Source organism: Coenobita brevimanus, chromosome 73 (assembly GCF_032717465.1).
Source record: "Coenobita brevimanus isolate Jiangsu-jjx chromosome 73, ASM3271746v2, whole genome shotgun sequence".
In the NCBI taxonomy this organism is placed as follows: Eukaryota; Metazoa; Arthropoda; class Malacostraca; order Decapoda; family Coenobitidae; genus Coenobita; species Coenobita brevimanus.
The window spans coordinates 3,616,512-3,640,491 of record NC_137026.1 but is presented as its reverse complement, the minus strand read 5'-3'; the positions used below and the strand labels follow the sequence as shown (position 1 = coordinate 3,640,491).

At 40.7% G+C, this 23,980-nt stretch overlaps 1 protein-coding gene across 1 annotated transcript in view; it reads right to left on the bottom strand.

The window, feature by feature from the left end:
* LOC145407418 (putative neural-cadherin 2) overlaps positions 1-23,980 on the bottom strand; it is a 138,271-nt gene that overhangs the window by 37,307 nt on the left and 76,984 nt on the right. Inside the window, exons 5-6 of the mRNA XM_080278346.1 lie at positions 23,336-23,473; positions 20,878-21,661 (exon numbers count right to left, since the gene is read on the bottom strand). Coding sequence (XP_080134472.1) covers positions 20,878-21,661; positions 23,336-23,473 — 922 coding nt within the window. The remainder of the gene's footprint in view (positions 1-20,877; positions 21,662-23,335; positions 23,474-23,980) is intronic.

Here is a 23,980-nt window from a genome sequence, read left to right as displayed (position 1 = left end):
ACGAATCACTCAGACAACCATCAACCATCACTTTACAAAATGTGTCCTCATGCATGTTCATAATGACCCTCACAAACTCCTCTGGTATTCCATAATGTCTCATGATCTTCCCCATAGTCTCTCTCGAAACACTATCAAAAGCCTTTTCAAAATCAACAAAACAAAGACTTAACGGTACTCTCATTTCATTAACTTGCTGCATCAAATGCCTAACTATAAAGATCTGATCATTGCAACCACGTCCCTTTCTAAAACCAGCCTGTTCATCCCTCAGAATACCCTCAACCACTGGCTCCAACCTATTTAACAACACTCTACTGAAAACTTTCAAAGCTATCGGTGGCAAAGAGATTCCCCTCCAATTACCACAGTCACTCAGGTCTCCCTTCTTCGGAACTTTAACAATTACACCATTCTTCCAAACTGATGGTAGTAACCCCGTCACCCATATCTTATTGAATAGCTTGGTCAAGATCATTATTAATCTATCCCCCTCCACTTTAAACATTTCCGGAAATAAACCATCCTCCCCTGGTGCCTTGTTATTCTTTAACTGTTTTACTGCTTTCTCCACTTCTGCAAGCCTCAACTCTCCTGTTTCTATATTTAAATCTTCCTGAGCAGACGGTATACCCTCTTCTGGTGGTATTGGTCTATTAAGAACTGTCTCAAAATGCTCTTTCCATCTATTTTTAATATCTCCATCTTTGGTCAATAAATTTCCTTCCCTGTCTCTAACTGGTATTTCCTTGCGTTTACCTGCATTACCACTCAGTTCTCTAATCGATTCATATGCTATTCTTTGACTCTGTCCATCATTTTTGTTTATTATAGTATTATTTAGTATAATAGCAAACACTACTATCTTGCCTTTCCCCCTATCTTTTTCAACGGATGTTCCAGCAGGATAAAATTAAGGGAAAATTCCTCGCTCCGTCTTGCTCAAGGCATGAGTATTTCACATTTCTGTTACCTTTCGACTGAAGGGAGGAAATGACATCGAGCGGCAGCTTTAAATGAGTACTGTACATATAAACAAAGCTTGCTGCTGAGTATGTGGCCAAATTAGACGAACAAATACTAAATTCATACTAACCTCTTACGAGAATTAACCCCCTATAAATAAGCAGCCATCTGCTCCATGTACTCACTCTCCCGAATTATAGCTCCTTCAATACGATGGTCTTTTTCTCACTGTATTATTACCAAGTCCAGACGTCGTTATATAGGACAGGGGATTTTTATTCGAACTTAAGAGGCTGAATATAATTTTTATTAACCCCTTCACTTCTAAATTGCTCTCCGAGCTTAACAAAATCGTCTGGTAGCAGCGAGAGTAATATATAAATGACGTCCTTAAGATGAATGGGTTATTATTATTATTATTATTATTATTATTATTATTATTATTATTATCTTCAAGGGCGGAGTGCAAGAGCAGGAGGGAGCATCATGGAGGCTATAGCTCTGTTTGTTGCGTGCCAAATTTACCCCTCCTGAGACCCGCTTACAGAGCTTCCCGCAGATCTACGTCCCGGGTCTCGGGCTGGGAGTGTGAGCCTCTGTGGGAGCCACGCCGTCTGACGACCACGGACCACCACCACCACCACCACCACCACCTCCTCCTCGATATTTTCTGGTGTGTTTATTGGCTGTTTAATTTACACACTATCTCTACCTATGATTCTTACACCCAGGGGCCTCCTTCTCCTCCTGATCTCTATATTTTATGGTGTGTGTGTGTTTTTTTTACTCTCTTTTATTCTGACACCCAGGGACCTCCTTCTCCTCCTGATCTCTATATTTTATGGTGTGTGTATTTTTTTTTACTCTCTTTTATTCTGACATTCAGGGATCTCTTCCTCCTCCTTTTCCTCGATATTTTCTGGTGTGTTTATAGCGTTTTATTTACTATCTCTACCTATTATTGTGACCCCCAGGGTCCTCCTCCTCCTGCTTTCGATATTTTCTGGTGTGTTTATAACTGAGTATACTCAATATATCTACCTCTTATTCTGTGGTTCCTGTATCGACTACGAAGGAATGCAGGGGACTTTATTAGTACCTGAACTATAAAGCAGATGAGGACCGAGAAAGATTACGGTAACTTAACAACACAGAAGAATTGGATTACAGTATGAAGAGTGACAACATAGTACCGGAATGAAAGGAACAGGTAGACAGATATGAAACCGAGAAAAGACAACATTAGATATATATGCCTTAATGGGATGTAAAAGCTAACTACCAACGAAGATTTATTGTGCCTGTACACCTTAAAGTCCTCTTTTGTGTTACTATAATCATGCTTCTATTATCGTTTCCTGTCGTATATAAAGGCTCCAACATGCCTGCATGCGTCGGCATTGGTCACCTAATAGCGGCTCTCCATGCTGCTCGATCTCTGGCAGCCTCCATTTTCCGTCCCTCATCCCTGAGGTCACAATCTAACCTCGTCCCTGGTCTTTCTCGGTCTGCTTCTCGCAACCCTACCCCCGCCGTTCACACTTCTTTCTGCATCCAATTGCCATCTCCCATCCTCTCCACATGCCCAAACCATCTTAATCTACCTCTGCTCATCACAACACCAATACACTCCAGTCCCATCCTTCCTCTTTACTTTTTCATCGTAAACCTAGGCCTCCTCCCCCCAAAAGGTCTCACATTCAAGGACGCACTGCACATCCACCAAATCAGTTAATTTTGTACGTTTGAGCCTGCGAATATCCCCTCCCCTTACTGCCCAAGTCCAACTACCATACAGCATTACACTCCTACCACATGCAGCACACAAGGATCTCTTTGCAAGGAGGGACAGCCCTCTCAGTGTCAGGCGAGGCAACAGCTCCCTGAATTTTTTCAAACCACTCCTCACTCTAGCCACAGAGCTACCTCCAGCCCAACCTCCAGCACACAGCATGTCTCCCAAGAAACAATACTCTTCCCACACTCAAGAGACTCCCCAGCAAGATCAACTCTATCAGCCGTTTTCTTAAACATTTCCTTCCCTTGTAGAGGCATGGGAAGGAAATCTTTAGTCGAATTGGTATTCTTAAAAAATTCCTTCCCTTCCTGAGCCGCTCGAAGGGAAAGATTTTTCCTCTGGGCAGCAGAAATTATTGGAACTTGAAGGAATTCCTCGACCCGTCTCTTCAAAAATTCTTTCATAAGATTTGTCCTTTCTGTTGTGATTCATTGTCTTATGTATATTGAAAATGTTGACGGAAGTTACTGTATAATTTTATTGATGCAGTTTACAACGCTATACTAATGTTTAAGCGCTATTTGTATCTCTTTAAAAGTGTTACTCATGTCGGCTGATATAATTAGCCAGACATAAACAGAGCAGACGACGCACTACCTCCGATATTCATCCAGTCTTTTATGATCTGACACTGACAAATCTTATACATTATGGCCAGGGTCACACGAGGATTATTTTCAAGAAACATTCTGGTTGTGAATTTGCCCGAAAAAGGAAAATCTGCCGTCAAGGTCACACGAGTGGTTCGGCTCATGTCTTCCAACTGGAAGAAAACAAGCGAGCGCCGCCATGCGAGTACGTGAGACGGACGTTAATAAGTGATTCTTACACTTAGCGATAACAACATTAAGCATAATAATATTCCTCGAATATAATTTATTATCAAAATATTGTCTTGAGAAGTGAACACCGCTGCGGTGTTGGCCAGAATGGCATTTATGTCTGAATACAGACCAACAGTATGGATGTGGTGGCCACCTCCCACATCTCAAATGTGTTGTGCTTTCATTATCCAGCACGAGATATGCGTGTTCCGATGTATTTGTTTATATAATTAACGCTCCACCATACCAAATATCAGCAGGATGGGTCATTTTAGTTTAACAGGGCTACCAACCTTAACATTTTTCCTTCCCTTCCAAGGAAATCTTTAAGCATACTGAAGGGAAAGAAAAATCCTTCCAAGGGAAGGAAAAGTTTAGGGAAGGAATTATTATTAAGAATATGGCCGTATGACGCCTTCCAATCTCCACATGCTCTCCCCAACACACCGCACACGTGAAATTAGCCCAATCTCGCAGTCTACTTCTAATACAACTGCATATCTTATGCATCCACTTATCACAAAAACTGCACAAGATAGCATTACCTCCCACACCTTTGTGGCAAACAGCAAATGGCCACTCTCCCTTTTCTTTGACAGTACCTCCACCAACCCAAGGTACCATCACCTTTGTTTTTCTATGCATTTACTCTCAGGTTCCTTGTGCCCCGTACAATCTCTCTTTTCTCCCATTATTCTATGCATAAATAACGTACGAAAGATATTAACCAGCTGTATCCAAAAATAAATTGGTGAGGAACAGGTGTTAGAGAATTTCCTTAATTGCCGAGATTACGAGCCCTGGTGATGAAATGGGTGACTTTTCCACTTAACGTAAGACGCAGGACATATCAAACGTGCAGCTTAGAGTGGCAATTGTGTGAAATATCAAAACAAAATAAGCACACACACACACACACACACACACACACACACACACACACACACACACACACACACACACACACACACACACAGTACAGAGTCTGGGGTTGGAGTGAGAGCCTTTATCATCGGAGCATTATGTTATTATCTCTCCCATCTTTTCTCATCACAAAATATATGTTGTATTGGATGCAGGTCTATTTTTGTGGTATATCAAATTAAGAAAAATGAACTACAGAAGGGGAGCTGGAGGGACTTGTTTACTGACAGACTGATTGAAATACTGAGTGAATAAAAAGGGGCTTATAAATTTACAGACAAATATCCCATGACAAAATAAACAGGTCGGACTCAGAATACTGAGAGAGAGAGAGAGAGAGAGAGAGAGAGAGAGAGAGAGAGAGAGAGAGAGAGAGAGAGAGAGAGAGAGAGTCTCCGTAACAAAAGGCGAGACTGGAAGGGAGATAAATACAATGAAAGAAATGAATGAGAGCAATCAATGACCAAAAAGAAAATCGAATCTTGCACAGAGGGATGCAAAGAAAGGCAGAGAAGGAAACAAGAATATGAAAAGAGGTCGATGGAGAAGAATGGAGGAGGGAGAAATTTTGTTGACGAAGACTGATCGGGAGGAGAGGCAAAGAATGAAGATGAAGGGCGGAAGGATCGTGTCTGAAAGAATGAGTATATAGTAAAGGGCGACGTAGGAGAGGAGGACGAAAGAAGAGCCATAACATGGAGAGGTAAAACTGGAGATAAGGAGAAATGGGAGGAGAGGCTGAGGGGAGAGTTAGAAGAAGAAGGAGGAGACAAAAAAAGATGATGGAAAAAAAAAATTGATGACGGAGGAGAGGGGAAAGAAGGAAAATTACTGAGAGAAAAGGTAGGTTGATAACGGGTGGATGGGGACGAATGGGAAGAGAAAATTGAATGATGAAAACAAAGGAGGGAAAATGTATGAAAAGGAAGGAAGGACTAGAATATGAAGCCAGGAAGGCAGGCAAGAATAAGGGAGAAAATTTTAAAAGAATGAAAGGGAAAGGAAGAAATATCACGAAAAGAAATAAGTGGGATAATGAAAAAGAACAATGAAAAATGTGAAGGAAAAGGTGAGGAGTAAAGGAAATAAACAGAAAATAATGCAGAAAATAAAGGGAGAAAACTGACAGAACCGAGAAGAAAGCAGAAAATATGATGAAGAATGAAAGAGAAAGGAGAGCAGATGTACAAGGAGAAATGAAAGAAGCTAATTATATTGGAAAATATTAAAAATGAAAGAAGAAGGAGGAAGAAATAAAGAGGAGGCATACAATTATTTTGGCGTGACAGCAAAGTCGAAATTTACCCCCTGGTTCTTAATTGCATCTTTCTCTGACTTTTCTCTCTTATATAAGTTAGACCTTCCTTCCTCTTTCATTATTATTTTTTACCCCTTCATTACAACACCTTTGTATGTAGAATAAAACAGACTGGTGGCTGTAGCAAATAATCAAATTGAAGGGGTGCAAGGAGACTGATTCCATCTCCTGTATTAAAGACGGTTTCCCAAGTTGAATAAAGGCGTCAGAAGTCAACAATACATAACAAATCATCGGGCTGAAGGGAATGATCATATTCTCGTAAGCTCTGGAAAATGTCCAGCATCTCTTCCATTGCGATTTATCTCGCTATTTAATTTGGCTTTTTGTATGGCTGTATGGGAACTTGCTGAGTCATCCTGCTGCTGAGACACACTTCTCTGGGTGAATGGGCGAGAGAGTGGGTGGGTTGGTGGGCGAGTGGGTGGATATGAGAAAACAGGTCCACTGGTGAATTAGTCCATGATGACAATAATTCCATGGACAGAACAGGTAAGTCAATCCAAGGAGGGGAAAAAGATCTATCAGTGAAATATTTAAGTCCCCCATGGATAGCAAAGTTTTCTGGGGATAGATAAGTCACCATGAGGGAGAAATTAATCCATGAGGAGTAGCTACGTCAGGTCCACCAGGAGTAGATAAAGCTCTCTCATGAGAGAAATAACTATGAGGAAAACACTAGTCCCCCATGTGTGGAAATCCATGGAGCAAGAAACAAACCCAACTTGGGAGGAAAACAGATCCATGGTAACAATAGGTGCACGTGAAAAATAAGTTCAGTGGGGTATAGGTTCATGAGGGAAATGGGCCTAAGTAGGAAAATAAGACCAGTAAGTGAAAATAGGTTCATGGGAGACAATACATTCATGTGGGAAATAGGTATCTCCCCAACAGAAAACAGGTCCATGGAGGAAAAGGTCTATGGGGAAAATAAGTCCATGGAGGAAATACATCCATGGGGAAACAGGTCCAAAGGAGAAACCAACAGTATATGAAAAAACTGGTCAAAGAGAGAACAGACCCATGAGGAAACTGTTGGGTGGAAGTAAACCTCTATGTGGTGCGGCCTGAGATGGGCTTATGTTGCTAGTTTTGTTTATGTCACTTTAACCCGTTAGTAGACAGGACCTTACTTATGTATCATATTCTGAATGTCACCATATGATTGCACCCAGCTGAAACATTTTTTTTTTTTAATGGCTGTTATTCTCTTTCAGAATATCAGTAGTTTATAAATAGCCACATAATTTCAAAAGCAATAAACAATTAATTGTTGATATGCTATATGTCATGTGCTTTAAAGATCCTAATCAGAGCAGGTGCCTTCTGTTACTTATTATTATTATTATTATTATTATTATTATTATTATTATTATTACTATTACTACAACTACTATCATCATCATCATCATCATCATCATCATTATTTAATATCGATCTATCTATCTATCTATCACCAGACGCCTTAATCCCGTAAGCGGTGGCCAAAAGCAAATCACCTCCATGTCGCCCTGTCCCCCGCCATTTCAATGCCCTGCTCCCATCTCACACCCCCCCTCTCTCATATACCTCTCCACTCCATCCCTCCATCTCATCCTTGGCCTCCCTCTTCCTCTCTCCCTCTCCACATCACTCACATACACTCTCCACGTCAGTCTCTCGCTCCCCATCCACTTCACATGGCCAAACCACCTCAATGTGTTTCTCCTAACGCTTCCTATCACATCCACATCTGCACAACAACGCTCCTTCACCTACTCATTTGTCACTCTGTCTCTCCACGTGACTCCACATGCTCTTATCAGATAACTCATTTCCACTGCCTTCACTCTTGTGTCCCACCAACAAGGTCCAAACTTCATTTCCATACGTTAGGGCTGGTATCACAATACTGTCATGCAGTAACTTTTTCATTTCCATGCTCACTTCCCTGTTTCTTATCACTGCATTCAAAGAACCAGCAACCTTTTTTCTTTGTTGTACCCTATCAAGCATTTCACCCTCTAATCTTCCATCCTTACTCATCACACTACCCAAGTACTTATACGCACTCATATTATCCATTTCCTCTTCGTCCAACCTCACTGTACATTCAGTGACTTCATTTCCTTCGAAGACCATAACATTACTCTTCTCTACATTCACCTTTTGATTCCGTTTCTTACACACTATCTCAAACTCATTCACCAAGCCTTCCAGCTCCCCTTCGTCCTCACTTAATACAGTATCATCTGCATCAGGAGAAGTTCCAGAGGCGTGGAAGATCGCAAACGTAGTGCCCATCTTTAAAAAGGGTGATAAATCAGCTGCGTCGAAATATCGTCCGATACGTCTAACGTCAATTGTAGGAAAAATGTTAGAGTAAATTATGGTAAATAAGATTAGAGAACATTTAGAGGATTTAATCTTATAAACGAAAGTCAGCACGGATTCAAGCAAGGGCGATCCTGCCTCACAAATTTGTTGTCATTCTACTTGGAGGTCTATGAGGCAGTAGATAACGATAAAGCTTACGATGTTATTTATCTGGACTTTAGTAAAGCTTTTGATAAGTTCTCACACGAAAGGTTAGTTACAAAGGTTCGAGCACACGGTATAGACGGCGATATCTTAAAATGGATAGAATCCTGGCTGAAAGGACGAAAGCAGAGAGTATTAATAAATGGAACTAAGTCGGAATGGGGATTAGTAACTAGCGGTGTACCCCAGGGTTCAGTACTCGGTCCCTTATTATTTATTATATATTTAAATGAACTAGACTTAGGAGTCACTAGCAGCATCAGCAAATTTGCCGACGATACAAAAATAGGGCGTATCATTAACTCGACTGACGATTGCCATAACTTACAAAAGACCTCAGTACATTGTCCAAATGGTCTAAAACTTGGCAAATGGAATTTAACGTTGAAAAATGTATACAGCTTAGATAACAAAGAGATTAACAAATCGGAATGCGAGAGGGATCTAGGAGTTATGGTTAATAACGACCTGAAACCAAAGCAACAGTGTATTAATGCGAGAAATAAAAAAAATAGGGTCCTAGGATTTATTTCGAGAAGCGTGAGCAACAGGTCACCAAAAGTAATACTGCAACTTTATCTAGCATTAGTAAGGCCACATTTAGACTACGCAGTACAATTTTGGTGTCCTTACTATAGAATGGATATTAACTCGTTAGAAAATGTAGAGAGAAGAATGACAAAAATTATACATGACGTTCGGAACCTGTCATATGAAGACAGACTAAAAAGACTACGTTTGCACTCGCTAGAGAGGCGTAGATTAAGGGGAGACTTAATTGAGGTGTTTAAGTGGATGAAGGGTATAAATAAGGGAGATATTAGCAAAGTACTTAAAGTGAGCATACAGGATAGAACTAGAAGTAATGGTTTCAAACTAGAAAAATTCCGTTTCAATAAGGAAATGGGTAGAAATTGGTTTGGTAATAGAGTAGTAGAGGAATGGAATAAGCTACCTGGTAAAGTAGTTGCTGCCTCTTCCATTGAGAGTTTCAAGCATAAGCTAGATAAGCATACGCCAAATAAGGGGTGGGTATAGAAAAAAAAATAAAAAGAAATCTTATAACCAATACTAATTCATATTTTTTTTCCTTTTCAGGTTACACTACGATAGCATCTATTCTCCTTTCACACTTTCCTATAAGATGTCCACGCCAGTTTTTCTATGCTGCGTGGTGTTCTTTCTGACTATTTTTTCTGCCGGCTTCGGCTGGAGGGTTTGGAGGGAGAGGAAGACCCTTCTTCTTTGCTATCCTCATCTCATTCTAGTTCAGTTACTCTTCTAGGAGCTGCCTAGCGTGGGCCAACCGGCCTACTGCAGTTATCCTCTCTTCTTATGTTCTTAACAGTACAGGGAGTTTCCACACACGGTACTCTCTCATTAGGGCCACCCCAATATCCACTGCCCTACCTTGTATCTCTTTTATATCCTCATCCATACAGATTGAACAACTATGGAGACATGACACATCCCTGTTTCAATCCAACCTTCAGAATGGAAAATTCAGTTCACTATCCACACGCACTGCAGCCTAGTACCGTCATACATACTCTTCACTGCAACCAACAGCTTCCTATTTACTCCATGTATTCTTAATGCTTTCCACAGTCCTTGTCTATCCACCCTGTCATATGCTTTCTCCAAATCCATGAAGGCCGCATACAACTTCTTTCCCCTCTCTAGAAAGTTTTCCATTAAAGAGCTAAGAATGAATACCTGATCTACACAACCTCTTCCCTTCCTAAAACCTCCCTGTTCTTCTCCAACCAATTCCTCTGTTATTTCCCTAACTCTGTCAGTAAGACTACCAAACACTTTTCCTAGTACATTAAGAAGACAAATTCTCCTATAATTACCACACACTTCTTTTTCCCCTGTTCCTTTGTACTGGGGATTAATTATACCTGACTTCCAATCCCCCGGGACTTTACCCTCCTCCCAGGCCAATCTGAACATCTTCCATATCTATTCTACTACTGCCTCTTCCCCCATGTTTCAGCATTTCACCACACACTCTATCAGTTCCTGGGGCTTTCCCCATTTTGATTTTCTGAATTGCTTCCACAACTTCCATCCTAATGATTTCTTCCTTTCTTCCCACATTTTTCCATCTCCCAGCCATTCTCAAGCCACTTACACTTGCATTACTTTCAATCTCTATGTTTACACAATTCCTCAAAGTGTTCTCTCCATCTGCTCACTTTTCCTCCCTTCTCACTACTAATCTACTATTTTTATCTTTCACTCCCCGAATAACTTCTTCAACACTCTGTTTAACTCTACTTCTTTCCAGAGAATTTTCTTACATTCCCTCCATTTTATACTTTAATTCCTTCCAAATTCCTCATCCAGTCTCTTGTTACTCTCTCTTATTGATCTTATCATCTCTCTCTTCCTCTCAACATAAAACTCTTCCGTCTCTTAACTTCCTCTACACCGGTTTCTCTTCCACTCATGGTATGCATTCTTCTTTTGCGCCATGCGCCATAGCATGTCCCACCCCTTCAATCCATCATGTTGTTCCTTGCACTCCCTTTCGTCTTCTCTTCACCCCACACACCACCTCACATGCTGCACAGATTTCTTCTGTGAATATCCTGCACACACCTTCCATGTCCTCCATCTGCTCCAAATCATGTTACCAAATCGCTCCTCCACTTCTCTCTTATATTCATATCAGTTTATTTATTCATTTATTTTTGGTAACAGTAGAGCACCTACCTTCACACGAACCCCAGCCACCATCAGTCACAAAAAGAGACCTATATACTCAGTGTTATTCTACCGGCACGTGGGGGGGGGGGTAGGCTATTAGCATTAACTACAACGCAGGTTTAACTCATTCATGTTAATGCCATGACTTTTTTTCCTCTGGCGTAATAAAATTCTTGGGTAATGTAATATTTTTCGACGTTCCAGGACTCTCACTAAATATTTTGTAGGACACAGCTACGAGTGCAAATTACAGAGGGGAAAAGAGCATCAGTTTTAATTATCTATCATATTTTCAGGGGATGACTTCCAAAGCGTGAGTTATAGTAAGGCCAATGAAGCAATGATGCAGCAAGGATTTCAACATCCATTGTTACTGTAAAACACTTCACTACGATGACGTACGGCCTCTCTCTCTCTCTCTCTCTCTCTCTCTCTCTCGTCCATTATTTCTGTTAACTCCTTCACTAGGATAATGTATCCTCTCTCTCTCTCTCTCTCCCTCTCTTTCTCATTTATTATTGTTAGCGTCCGACAAATATATATTTAACTCAGGTAAAAGTTTTTAGACTGAAAGATCATAGGCCCGTATTCCTGTCGGATAAGGAAGCTCCCTAACACCTCTTCCTAAGCGATTTATTCTGCTTATTACTTCTTATCCTGTGGTATTTAAATGATTCTGCCACAATACTCTGCATAAATAGAGTACAAAATTATATTAACCATCAAAACCAAAAATAAATCGCAAAGGAATACGTGCTAGGGAATCTTAAGTGACGAGAATATGGGTCTTAGATTAACCCCTTCACTCCTGTACATCTTCCTTCAGCTGACTGTCATCTTGTGGTAATGAAATTATTAGTATGAAGAAAAAAGACAATCTGATCTTTAAACATCCATCACTATATATTCAGTGGGTTAATTAACTTCCGTGGTAGCTTGGGACGCCCACCATCCACTCACTCGATGTAGTGTTGCTTTCCCTTGATTCTACACAGAGTGCCAAGTCAGAAGGTTTCCTCTATCCCAAGATATAATTTATTACGTTGGGCGGTAACCATATAATAAAATGACCCCTGGTGGTCTAGTGGGTTAAGTTGTTGCAACTGTATGGGGCTGCAGCGGTACATCTGAGGGTTAGTTGGGGTTTATTGTTCACTGTCACGAGTCGGCTAGTGACATTGGCTTTTGTGGGAAACCGCGAACTTAAGTGGAATCCCAGTTTATCGTTCAGTTAACCGCTCATTCGGACGGAAGCTTTGTCAAATCAATTTTTCAGTGTCATAAGTGATCGTCTTTGTGTGAGACATTAGCGCTGCCGCTGAGCGATTTGTTTTGAGCACGTTTCGCTCACTCGACCGTTAGAAAAATGCGGCCTAGTGCTCCGCTTTTCTTTCCCACGACTTATTCAGTCCAGTGTTTGCTTTGACGGAGTAAGGTTCTGTGCTCCAGAAGTGAGAAGTCAGCCCAGGCTCTACTAGACTACAGTTTCCCAGGCTCCCACCTTAGTTGGTGATACACAGCATTCATTGACCAGTATTTCTTTTCGTTTTCCTAGTCTTAAGAGTTTAGTTAAGGTGTTTTTCCTAGGCCTAAGAATTTAGCTCGAGTGAGTGAGTAAGTACGATCTCTTTATTTGAATTCATTTGAAGTGTAACGTTAAATTTATTTTTGTAATCAATAAATTTAACAGTTCTTTTTCTTGAGCTTAATGTAATGTAAACTCTTGTTTCATTTCTCCACAATTAAGCTTATTTTTCATATAGCTACTAGCTTGCATAAACGTTTTGCCATTCATAACTGGTACTTAGGCCAGTCTTGTGTTAAGCTTAAAATCCGTTGTGCCTCCTAGGAGTTAAGCATCAGCAAGAACCTGATATTATTATTAGTATTAGTTATTTATTGTCAGGGGTGAAGTAACTTTCTCCAGCGGCTAACAGTACTAGTAATCAGCATTTGTGAGTAATTAGTCTCTGCTGTGTACTGTTGAGAAAGTTTATAAATTCTCGTTCTGAGAAAATCGGCGAAGTAAGCCAGCGTAAATAATCATTGCTTAATGTAGCAAGACAATCATTGTCCTTGCTCGTCAATATTATTGAATATCATTATCAATTAAATAATAATTAGCATTTATTTTAAAAAAACCCGTGATATAATAAAAACCCCGTGACATTCACATAATGTCACTCAGGGGCGAAATGAGTTTTTTTTTTTTAAATGCTAGGAAGAAGGAACCAAAGGCCGTGAGCCTGCAATAATCCTTCCCTCCAAGAGAAAAACAAAATACAAGAGAGCGCCAAATTCAAGATCCGATAATTTCGAGATGCCTGGACACACTGCGTTTGAAAGACTGGAGATCATAGCTAGCAGAAAATACAGACAGAGGGAGACAGTTCCAGAGCTGACCTGTTGCATAAATGAAGGACTGGGAGTAACGGTTAACTCTTGCATTAGAGAGTTGGACAGAAAAGGGATGAGAGTTTCCTGCTATAGTCCTTCCAAAATATCGAGATCGTTTGGGCGTTGTCCCTCAAGGGAATTCCCCTTCCCGCGACGTTGCCGAATCTGTACCCGAACACACCTCTCCGTCTCATGTCAGCTATTTACTACTTGTAAATGAAGTTTATTTACAGTATATATATATATATATATATATATATATATATATATATATATATATATATAATATATATATATATATATATATATATATATACTGTATATATATATATATATATATATATATATATATATATATATATATATATATATATATAATTCTCTAATAAGGCTATATAGTGTAGGAAAATGCCTATTCTCTTTAATCATAACAATGACTTTTTATAAATACCTGCACACTTGGCATCGTTGCTTTCCAGCACTGTCACGCTTGTAGGTGAGTCAGTGAGGAAGGGTCAGGTGTCAGTCCGCAGGTCACTTCCTCTCTGACCGCCATCAGAGATGGAAGCTCCCACCCCTATTGCTCATAAAACCGTATAGACTTTTTATAGACGTAAATCTCCATAAAGTGTTGATTTAATATGCAAAGAGAGAAAAAGAGAGAGAGAGAGAGAGAGAGAGAGAGAGAGAGAGAGAGAGACAGACAGACAGACAGACAGGAGGCTTTTCCTCAAATTCTAATAACCCATAAAACCATATAGACTTTTTATAAAAATAAATCTACATAAAGTGTAGATTTTATATGCAGAGAGAGAGAGAGAGAGAGAGAGAGAGAGAGAGAGAGAGAGAGACAGACAGAGAGAGAGAGAGAGAGAGAGAGAGAGTTGTCCCTTGAACTTTGTCTCAAATCCGATAATTTGCCCAGTAGAAAGACTGGCAACATCGCGGGTAGGGGAATTCCCGTGAGGGACAACACCCGAACGATCTCGATATTTTGGAAGGACCATAGAAGGGTGCTACACGCCCATTTTAGAGGTGGAAGGATGCAAGCAGAAGTTCAGAGGAGCAATGACCATTTAAGCAGCGACAGAAAAGAGATAAAGATGCAACAGTGTGGTGAAGAGACAGAGGTTGAAGGGAGGCAGTAAGAGGAGGAGAGTTAATGAGATGAAAAGCCTTTGACTCCACCCTATTGAGAAGAGCTGTATGTGGGGAGCCTCACCACACATGAGAGTTGTATTCCACACAGGGGCGGATAAAACCCGTGTATGAGTCAACAATTGTGCAGGGGTAAAGTAGGAACGGAGACGGCCTAGCACACCTAATCTCTTAAAAGCAGATTTTACAAGAGATGTAATATGATCTTTTCAAGATAAGTCCCTAGTGAATGAAACCCCAAGCATAGCCTATTCAAGGATGATGCAGGATTAAGCTGAATATTATTAAACATTAGTCGGTACACCTGTGAAAGATTTTGTCGGGTTGATAGGTGTAAGAACTGAGTCTTTGATGTATTAAAAACAAGAAGATTATTTTTACCCCGGTCAGAGATACGAGCCAAGTCACCCTCTCCTTAAAAGTCGGAACAAAGTAGCCTATCCTTTGTACGCTCCTGATTTTTATTTTTATTTTTATGTGTCCGACTCTGGGCATAGGCTTCACAGCCTGCTATCAAGGCCCAGCAGTCCTCCTACATACCATACACCTCTACATGTCACCACTTCGGCGCTAACACCCACAGTCCATATTGAATACATGCTAGGGCTGTCTCATACAGGACTGGTGTATTGGTATTAGCGGGGCCTTTTTACAACATGTCGGCGGGTCTTCTGGTAGATCAGTAAAGCCTGATTTAATGAAATTCAAATCCTTAAACTGTTCCCTGCCCCAGCCGGGATTTGAACCTGGGTCCGTTAGGACCGCACGCCACCTCTCTACCGGTTGAGCCACCGCCTTCCCCAAATGGGGATGATAGACTGATTAAAAATAACTTCAAATACATTATCTATTACGGTATAGCCAATGCTGAAATAATGCAGAAACTGATTCGATATCCCCTGTAACTGCTATACTCTTTTTACTCTAACTTAGCCCAGATTTTCGTCCCTTTGCAGCTTATTTCACACAGCTCGATAACAGAACAGGATTAAACTACAGCTGTGCTCCCTTTCCATGATACTTCTTCGTGACTAGCATCATATTCTAGTGCTAATACATTGTTACAACTGAGAAATTAAGATGGTGAGATGTCAATTTTAGGCCACTTTAGCGTAAAGCGGTTTAACTCCTTCAATACGATAGCGTCTAATTTGCTTTATTTTTGCTCCTTCTCCACGATAGCGTCTAATTTGCTTTATTTTTATTCCTTCACTACGATAGCGTCTAATTTGCATTATTTTGCTCCTTCACTTTGATAGTCTTGTTTGCCTTATTTTTTCTTTCGTTACGATAGCGTCTTATTGCTTAATTTTTGCTCCTTCACTACGACAGTCTCTTTATCTGCTTTATTTTTGCTTCCTCCAGACGATTTAATCCAGCTTATGGGATTTTTTTTCTAAACGGGTGGATTATTTTAGATACTATTAATCCCTTCACCACTACAGTGCCTTTTTAATACAATCGTCTGTTGGTAACCTCAGTAAGACTAAAACACGTCACAGCCCTATATTACGCAAAATGTATTATCCCTATGCAAGAGTTAACCGTTACTCCTAATGCTTCATGCTTTCAACAGGCCAACTCTGGAACTGTTTTCCTCTGTCTGTATTTCCTACTGCCTATGACCTCTAGTCTTTTAAAGGCAATGTGTCCAGGCATCTCGAAATGAAGGATCATGACTTTGGCTTTTTTCTTTCTCTGACGGGAATAGACTTGTGGGCTTCTAGTCTTTGGTTCCATTTTCCTTGTATTGAGAAAAAAAAAAAAAAAACTCCTCAGAGCTGAATAAAACCGTCTGCAGGTAGGAATAGTAGTATCAGTAGTAGCTCATCTGAACGTGAACCCCATGGACTGCAGGCCAAATCTGCTTTTTCGCAGTCCACCATCCTTTCGCCGGGGAGAGAGAGAGGGAACTAAGAGATATCTGTATAACCGGGCAGCTCCACCGCCTGGCAATATCGTTGCCACCACTTAAAGGCGTTCCTCTCCAGCACTGACAGGAAGAGCAAACACTAGAATACATCACCGTACTGAAATGAAAGTAGTGACATAGGAAGGGGCTTTTCCTTGAAGGATCCTTTTCAGTTTACCAGTGGATGTAAAATACCAGTATAATTGCATTTTTTCTACCACGACCTGCGTATAAGGAATGGGGAAAAATGCTACTGATGGAACGGACTTTTTTTTTTTTTTTTTTTTTAATCAACACTCCCAGGCTTCTATGACCCCATCCCTGGTGAAAAAACTTTCCAACTTTGGCAAAAATATGATGCTTGAAATATGCCGATCATGGAAGACTGTGAACAGAAGACCGATATATATATATATATATATATATATATATAAACGTACACGGTTCGTGGCGCTATTAAATAATCCCTTTTAATACGGTGTGTGTGTGTGTGTGTGTGTGTGTGTGTGTGTGTGTGTGTGTGTGTGTGTGTGTTTTAGGGTACTCTTCTTATCTATAGACAACTGTATTCTTCCCTGGAGAGACTTTAATCTCGAGGTGTTAGATATAGCCGTAATTAACCCTTTCAGAACGAGACAAGTTTTAAATGTTCTATGTAATAATCTAGAGAAAGCATTGGTAACCTATAAAAAAGTCACCGCGAAAAATGTGTTAAGCACAGTTTTTGTCTCGATAGATGATCATTGTTTTCGTTGTTAAATAATGACAGTTTTAGTTGTCATTGTTTCGCTGTTACATGAATGTTAACGTATTTTGCTGTTATAATTGTGGACTTTTGGTTATATCAAAGATCTTTTTTTATTGTTATGTTCTCCCTTTTCATTATGACTGCAATTTTTTTAGATCATAGTTTTTTTTGTCACACTATTACCTAATGTTATGTTAAAGCGATCATTTCTTGCTGCTATAATCTCCGTTTTATCATAATTACAGGCTTTGTTACAATCAAAATTTCCTTAAAAATAATCACCTACTATTCTACTTAAATGAAGGACACCGTTTTTTTTTAGATCTATGTATTTCTTTTTGCTGTATCACTAAGCCAGGGACGCTCGGTATGAGTGTAAACATTATAAAACATGCCCGACACAATCCTCATTTATTGGCAGGCATACTCTATCACCATGACGGTAAGTAAATGAGCTGCAAATGACACGAGTCTGATGAATATACATGCAATTTTATTCCCATCTGAAATGTTGGAAATGCCATGTTCCTATACCCACCTCACAGCCGACTCACACACACACACACACCACACGCACACACACACACACACACACACACACACACACACACACACACACACACACACACACACACACACACACACACAATTTTGAGAAAGAGCTCTCATACTGAAGGGGGTAATGAAGGCTGTATCTAACCCCAACAGTTCAATGGCCGTCCTTATGTTATAAGAATGAAACAGACATCCTCGATGCGAAAGGGTTAAGACCTGTCATTCAATGTTCAGATGGCATTTGGAAGCTTGGTTAGAATACGCTGTGGACATCTGGGTATGACACTTTTACCTGTGCAAACTGGTGGCAGGTGGTGGCGACCATCATCTGCTCACTTGATGGTGCTACCTGCCTTTTACATCCTCTATCTCATTCTATCTCTGTGTCTGTCCTCCTCCCTTCCTACTTCTCCCTTTCGTTCCGGTCACTTTTTATTACTCTTCTTTCCACTTCTGGTGGCTTTAGACTGAGTGATAAGCTTAATGGTTTCCTGCAAACCAGGAAACAAATTATAACGATGGGTGATCAGCAAACAACCATATAACCAAAGTACAGGGTGAAGTGGAGCCTACTATTGTGTCCTTGTTGACTGCGTGGAGAGACGCAAATGTGGCGTCCACCCATTAACTAAAGCTCCACACTTTACCCAGCGCCTAGCTGTAACAAGGCATTGTTGACCACAAGAAAAAATCGGTTAACTGCATGGGATGGTGTTGCAGGGGGGGGGGGTTGCTTGCCTGCGATTGATGAGTCTGCTCGGCGACATACTGGGGTTGATCAGCACCATCATCCCCACCACCACCACCACCACCACCAACAATAACAACAACAACAACAACCTGTGCAATCAATAAAAATCTTTGGACTTCCAAAAACAGGTCGTTCAATGCACCAAGCTTTTGCTAAGGGTAGGCATGGAGGGACAGCACACACTACAGGGCTCGTTATCTCGTCGGTCAACGAAGCTCCCTTGCATTTTTTTTCTTTTTCTAGCGAACTCTTCTTTGGATATGGATATTTGGTGTCCTTCAGTACGTTATTTATGCTGCGAATGACGATGTCGGAAAGATTTGTGGAACACAAGACGGCAGTAAGGTGTAAAAAGCAAAATAAATCGCTTAGAATAGGATGTCAGGGAGCTTCCTCAACCCACGATAATACGAGCCTATGCCTTTGACTGAACAGTGCACTGACCCAATCATTCCCATAGTCCTGTTACACTAATTAGGCACAGATATTCGACCTTTCTGCGGCTTACTTCACCTGGCTTAGTGAGAGAAAAAGACAATATTAAGGCGCTACAGTCTACATCCTTTCCATAGCACTTCTATGTGATTAACACCGTATTCTAGCGTTAGTTTATGGTTAAACTCAGCAGTGAGGATAGAGAGATGGTAATTTTAGTCCAAATTAGAGTTAAAACAGTGTAGCGGTCCTCCTTAGTGTAGCGACATTGCAGGAACGAAGGAGAAATAACATGGAAAAAAAAATCATTACGGTAAACAAAAGCTTCATTTTTTTTTTTTTTTTTAAATCCCGTTAAGAGGTTCTTTTCTGGATTATACAGATTCGCCTTGAAGTAGTGGGAATAAATTAGAGTGTGTGTCATCCTAGTTAAGGGTTTAAAGGCCAAGCCAAATACAGTAACGTTCTGGAAGAGCTATACGTAGTGCAAGCAAGAGGAAAAATTTATTGGTATGTGCAAAAGTCAGGAGAACGTCACTTAAACACCAGAATGGACCCAATGTGTTTTCCTTTATGCGAAAGTAAATTACGGTCAGTTCCACGCCATAAACTGGATTTGTTTTTAAAGGAAAAACTAACAACATGGGGCATTGCCGCACTGTTCTAATCCTGTCCTTACTGTGAGAAAAGTCATAGTTGCAGCAAAGAATTCAACGTTGATTTACTTGTGAATTTCAGCTCTGATTCCGCATTCTGTTTTCGTTTCCACTGAAGAGGATTTCTAACTCCCCATCCTTATCAGTTTGTTTCTGTATCTGCCCAGTTTACCGCAGAACCCGGTGTGTGTGTGGGGGGGGGGGGTAATTTTTATCTTCTAAGATCTCTTGAACTGTGATAAACTCTACAAAACTCCTAAGCCGAATAGAACTGTCTGGCGGTGTGTGTGTGTGTGTGTGTGTGTGTGTATACAACAAGAGGCTATAAGGCAGTCATCATAGAGAAGGCTATATTATGGTTTGACTTGTGGTCTGAGCACGACATTTGAATACCCCTCTGCTAGAGAGTGTGTGTGCTAAAAATATGAGTCCACTCTACTGTTAATCTAATTTTCATTGATAAGATAGATACGACATATAAATCAGTATCTCGAAAGCTGAAGGTCATGAAGGTAGCTGCTAATATTCACGCCAGTGGACAACTGCTAGAACTTACAGTCGTACTTACAGAGACGCTTATCAAAGTATAGTATTAACTTCATAAAATGGATGAAGTTAATCTAAGAATAATATATGCTTTTTAATACTCATGTTGATCATATACTCGTATGTGATTAAGACTATCAAGCATTTTGGGTGTTAATGAGTCTTCTATCCCAACTATGTATAGGTTGTGACGCGTTACCTGTGAGTTGTCGTGGGCTAAACCGTCTGGCGTTATTCAGAATAATATTTCCAGTGGTGGTTCTTGCAGTGGAAGGTGTAAAAACCTTAATTATTCACAATTCAGAATTATAGAGTCTTCACCATCTTACATTTTAATATAATTCGTTAATACAATGTTACAACAAGGTTTTAAAAAGTCCGCTTCTCAATACTCTCAAGATCCTATTAACACCGGTACTAACATTCTGTCAACTGACCCATGATTAAGAATAAGTCATCAGGACTCACGATATACAGTAGCTTAGAAGAAACTCAAGTGAAATATGCTCAAGATTTCCAAGCCTTTTACAGTATATATGGCTAACTTACCTTAAATCAGGAGTAATTCTGACGAATGACCGGTTACTCACTAAATCATGGCTCAGGATTTACCGATTTCCATGAGTAAAACTGACCCACCACACGCCAACTCACCGATGGGTCCGTTCTCCTGCACCAGACCAAACATGGTTGTGTTGGGGAAGACGGGTGGGTTGTCGTTGACGTCCTTCACTCTGATGGTGACCTCCGTCTCGGCCACGTGTACTAGCGACCCACCGAGGCCATGCAGGCCCCGACCCGCCCCGGCCTGACGTCCATCCTCGGGCTCAGTCACGTTACCACCACACATGTCATGCTGTTCATCCTCCACCCACTCCCTGAAGCTCCTCGCTTCCTCACCATCCTGATCTTCTGATACCCATCTCATAAAGTTTCTCGCTTCCTCCCCATCCTGGTTCTCCTCCACCCACTCCCTAAAGCTCTTCTCTCCTTCCCCTGACCTCCTGGCCCTTCGGCCCCTCGGGTAAGCCGCAACACCGTAATCCAGGTGGGTGGCCTCTTTGTCCACACTTGCTATGCCCTGGCCACGGAGGACTCTATCTGGGCTCTTAGTCGCGAGCTTACTGTGCTGATTTTCACTTTCAGTATATGTTTCATATCTTGTTAATAACAAATGCTTCATTTTAGTCCAGCCATATCTCTTCCTAATGCCATACACACCAAATGATTTTCTTCCACTGTTTGCCCTGAACACAGACTCACGCGCTGTCCTTCTCTGTCGTCCAGTGTTATGGTTTGTAGTGCTGGCATTTGTGGCCTTGGCCTTGTTAGCCAGGTAGCGTTGCATGGCCTGGCGGCTCCATAGCGCCTGCCCGTCCCTCACCTGCACCCGCACCTTCCACACAGCCTTACCTCGAGGCGGGTCGCGATCCAGCGCCTGCAGGGAAAAGCAGAGGACACATCCTGAAATAAGTACTATATGTTTCATCATGACTGAAGTGGAAAGAGAAAGAAAATAGTGAGCTATGGATAGGACTAAACACAGTAAAAATAAAAAGGCAAGGCTAACTACATAAACAATCTAATATAAAAAATCTTATCAGTGTGGAATGGAGGCTGTGCTTGCATTTTCTGGATTGCCAGAAATGATATGGAAAGCACTAATGAAAGAGATGTGGCAATCTTGAAGAAGCTTGGGATGGGGATGCTTCCTTATGCAGACGAAATCTGATGACATATTAAAATACTGGGGAGAGACTGTAGTCGCCTGGTTGCAGTTTTTAAAATTTCATGGGAACAAGAAATGATGTTTTATAACAGAAGGGAAGATAAAATTGTATCGTTATATAAGAGGAAGGAGAGGATAGAAGAAAGTATGTAAATTACAGTGGTACTAATCTATTCAGTGCAGTGAGGGAAAGTGTGTGAGAGAATGGTGACTGATGAGGAGACTGTTGCAGAGACTAGCTAAGAGGAGAACGGGATGAGGTTGGTAGTAGGTGAGGGTGTGAGGACCTAATTATTTTCGTTTTAGGAATGAGTTAGGTTACATAAGCATGAGCAGGAAGCTACATGTAACATCCATGACTCTATTAAAGGCTCATAACAGGATAAAAAGACATGCATGCTTTGTGAAAAGGAATAAGAATATATAATGGAGGTAGCAAACTGCCGAATGCCACAAATAATGCACACAATGGAGCATAGGCAATAATAAATAAAATGGATAGTTTACTGAAAAATGCGATCTAAGTTTAGGTCTGAACTGGAGGTGTGTGATTTCTCCTTGTAGTTGGATTTGTGTATTGATGAAGTAATATGGAAAGTAAGGGAGAGAGGGTAGTGGGCACAAGGGAGGGGAGGAGGTGATGTACCTCGAATCTTAAAAAGGAGAAGAAGGATTTAATACCATATTACATGTAGGTGGTGCTGGAAATGAGGAATGAATGTTGAAGACCTTGCTTTGTAAAAATAGAAGCTTGCAAAGGCAAAGAAATGTCAAAATGAATGCGAGAAAAAGCAGTCACTTTGTTATTTATGACAGAGGCACTGATAACTAGAGATATTCTGTAAACTGAACGGTTCAGTGGTAAGTGTGTGATGGAGACTGAAAACCCTGGAAGTCTATTAAGAAAAGGAAGTCTGATAGAGTGACTAGGAAATTAAAGTAATCCCTCTTTAACAGTATGTTGATGACAATGCTGACTAGGGAATGTGAAAAGTTAACAGTGATACTGACAAGAGCCTTAACTGAGAACAGTAAAATTGCTTTCTTAACCTAAAGAGAGCATGTGGTGGCACGTAAACACACAGATGGACAAAACAACCAATTTACAGATAGAAGTAACAGATTTAGGTAGGAAAAAGTACTGTGAGTGCCTCAACATATGGAAAGGAGGAAGAATGCATAGTTCACAAAGAAAAGTGTATGAACGCAATACTGATGGGAGAATACAGAGAGATAAACTAAGTACTAAATGAAAAGATGCAGTGGAAGACTGTTTAAAGGAAGACAGGCAGAGAAGTAAAAGATAACTGAAGACAGTAGTTAAGAGGCTTTATGGACTCTGGTGCCTGACATCTTACACTTAAATATTCTATTTCAACATACCCTTAGCTGGATTAGTTCGCCTGTGAGTGAGTTGATGGTAAAGAATGCATCGCCAGGGGCATACCCGTCCACACCGTCACCTCGCACCGTGTACAGCAGCCCGTGGTGGTCCAAGAAGTCCTGGTCCTCTGCCACCACCTGAGGACAGACAGGCGGGGTACTTCACACCAAGAATCAAAGCAGGTTATTCACGTGTCTGGAAATCCAAAGAAAGCTATTCAAGGCTTTACACAGCATTCCTGAAGATAATGATGGCTTCACACTGAATTCTCGGAATTATCGGAAAGTTATTCTCAGTGAGGAAGAGATATCAATCAGAACCAAGCATGGATCTGAAGTGTTTTTCTTATCAGAGACATGAAGATTCGTAGATGCAAAGATCAAAGGATTCAAAGAGGCTCTTCACTGTGAGAGGCAATGGTAAAAAAAACTACAAAGTGAAATTAGTTGGACTGATTCATTCCTTTTACACACTGGACATGTTTGTCATTAGGCGAAGCTAAGGACACTGACAAAACAGAAGTTATGACATTAACATAATATACGAAATGATACTTTCAGACAAATATGTGATACTGATATAATACAGCTGATGGCTTTGACTAAAAATACCTGGCGACATTAACAAAAATTATTCCTGGTATC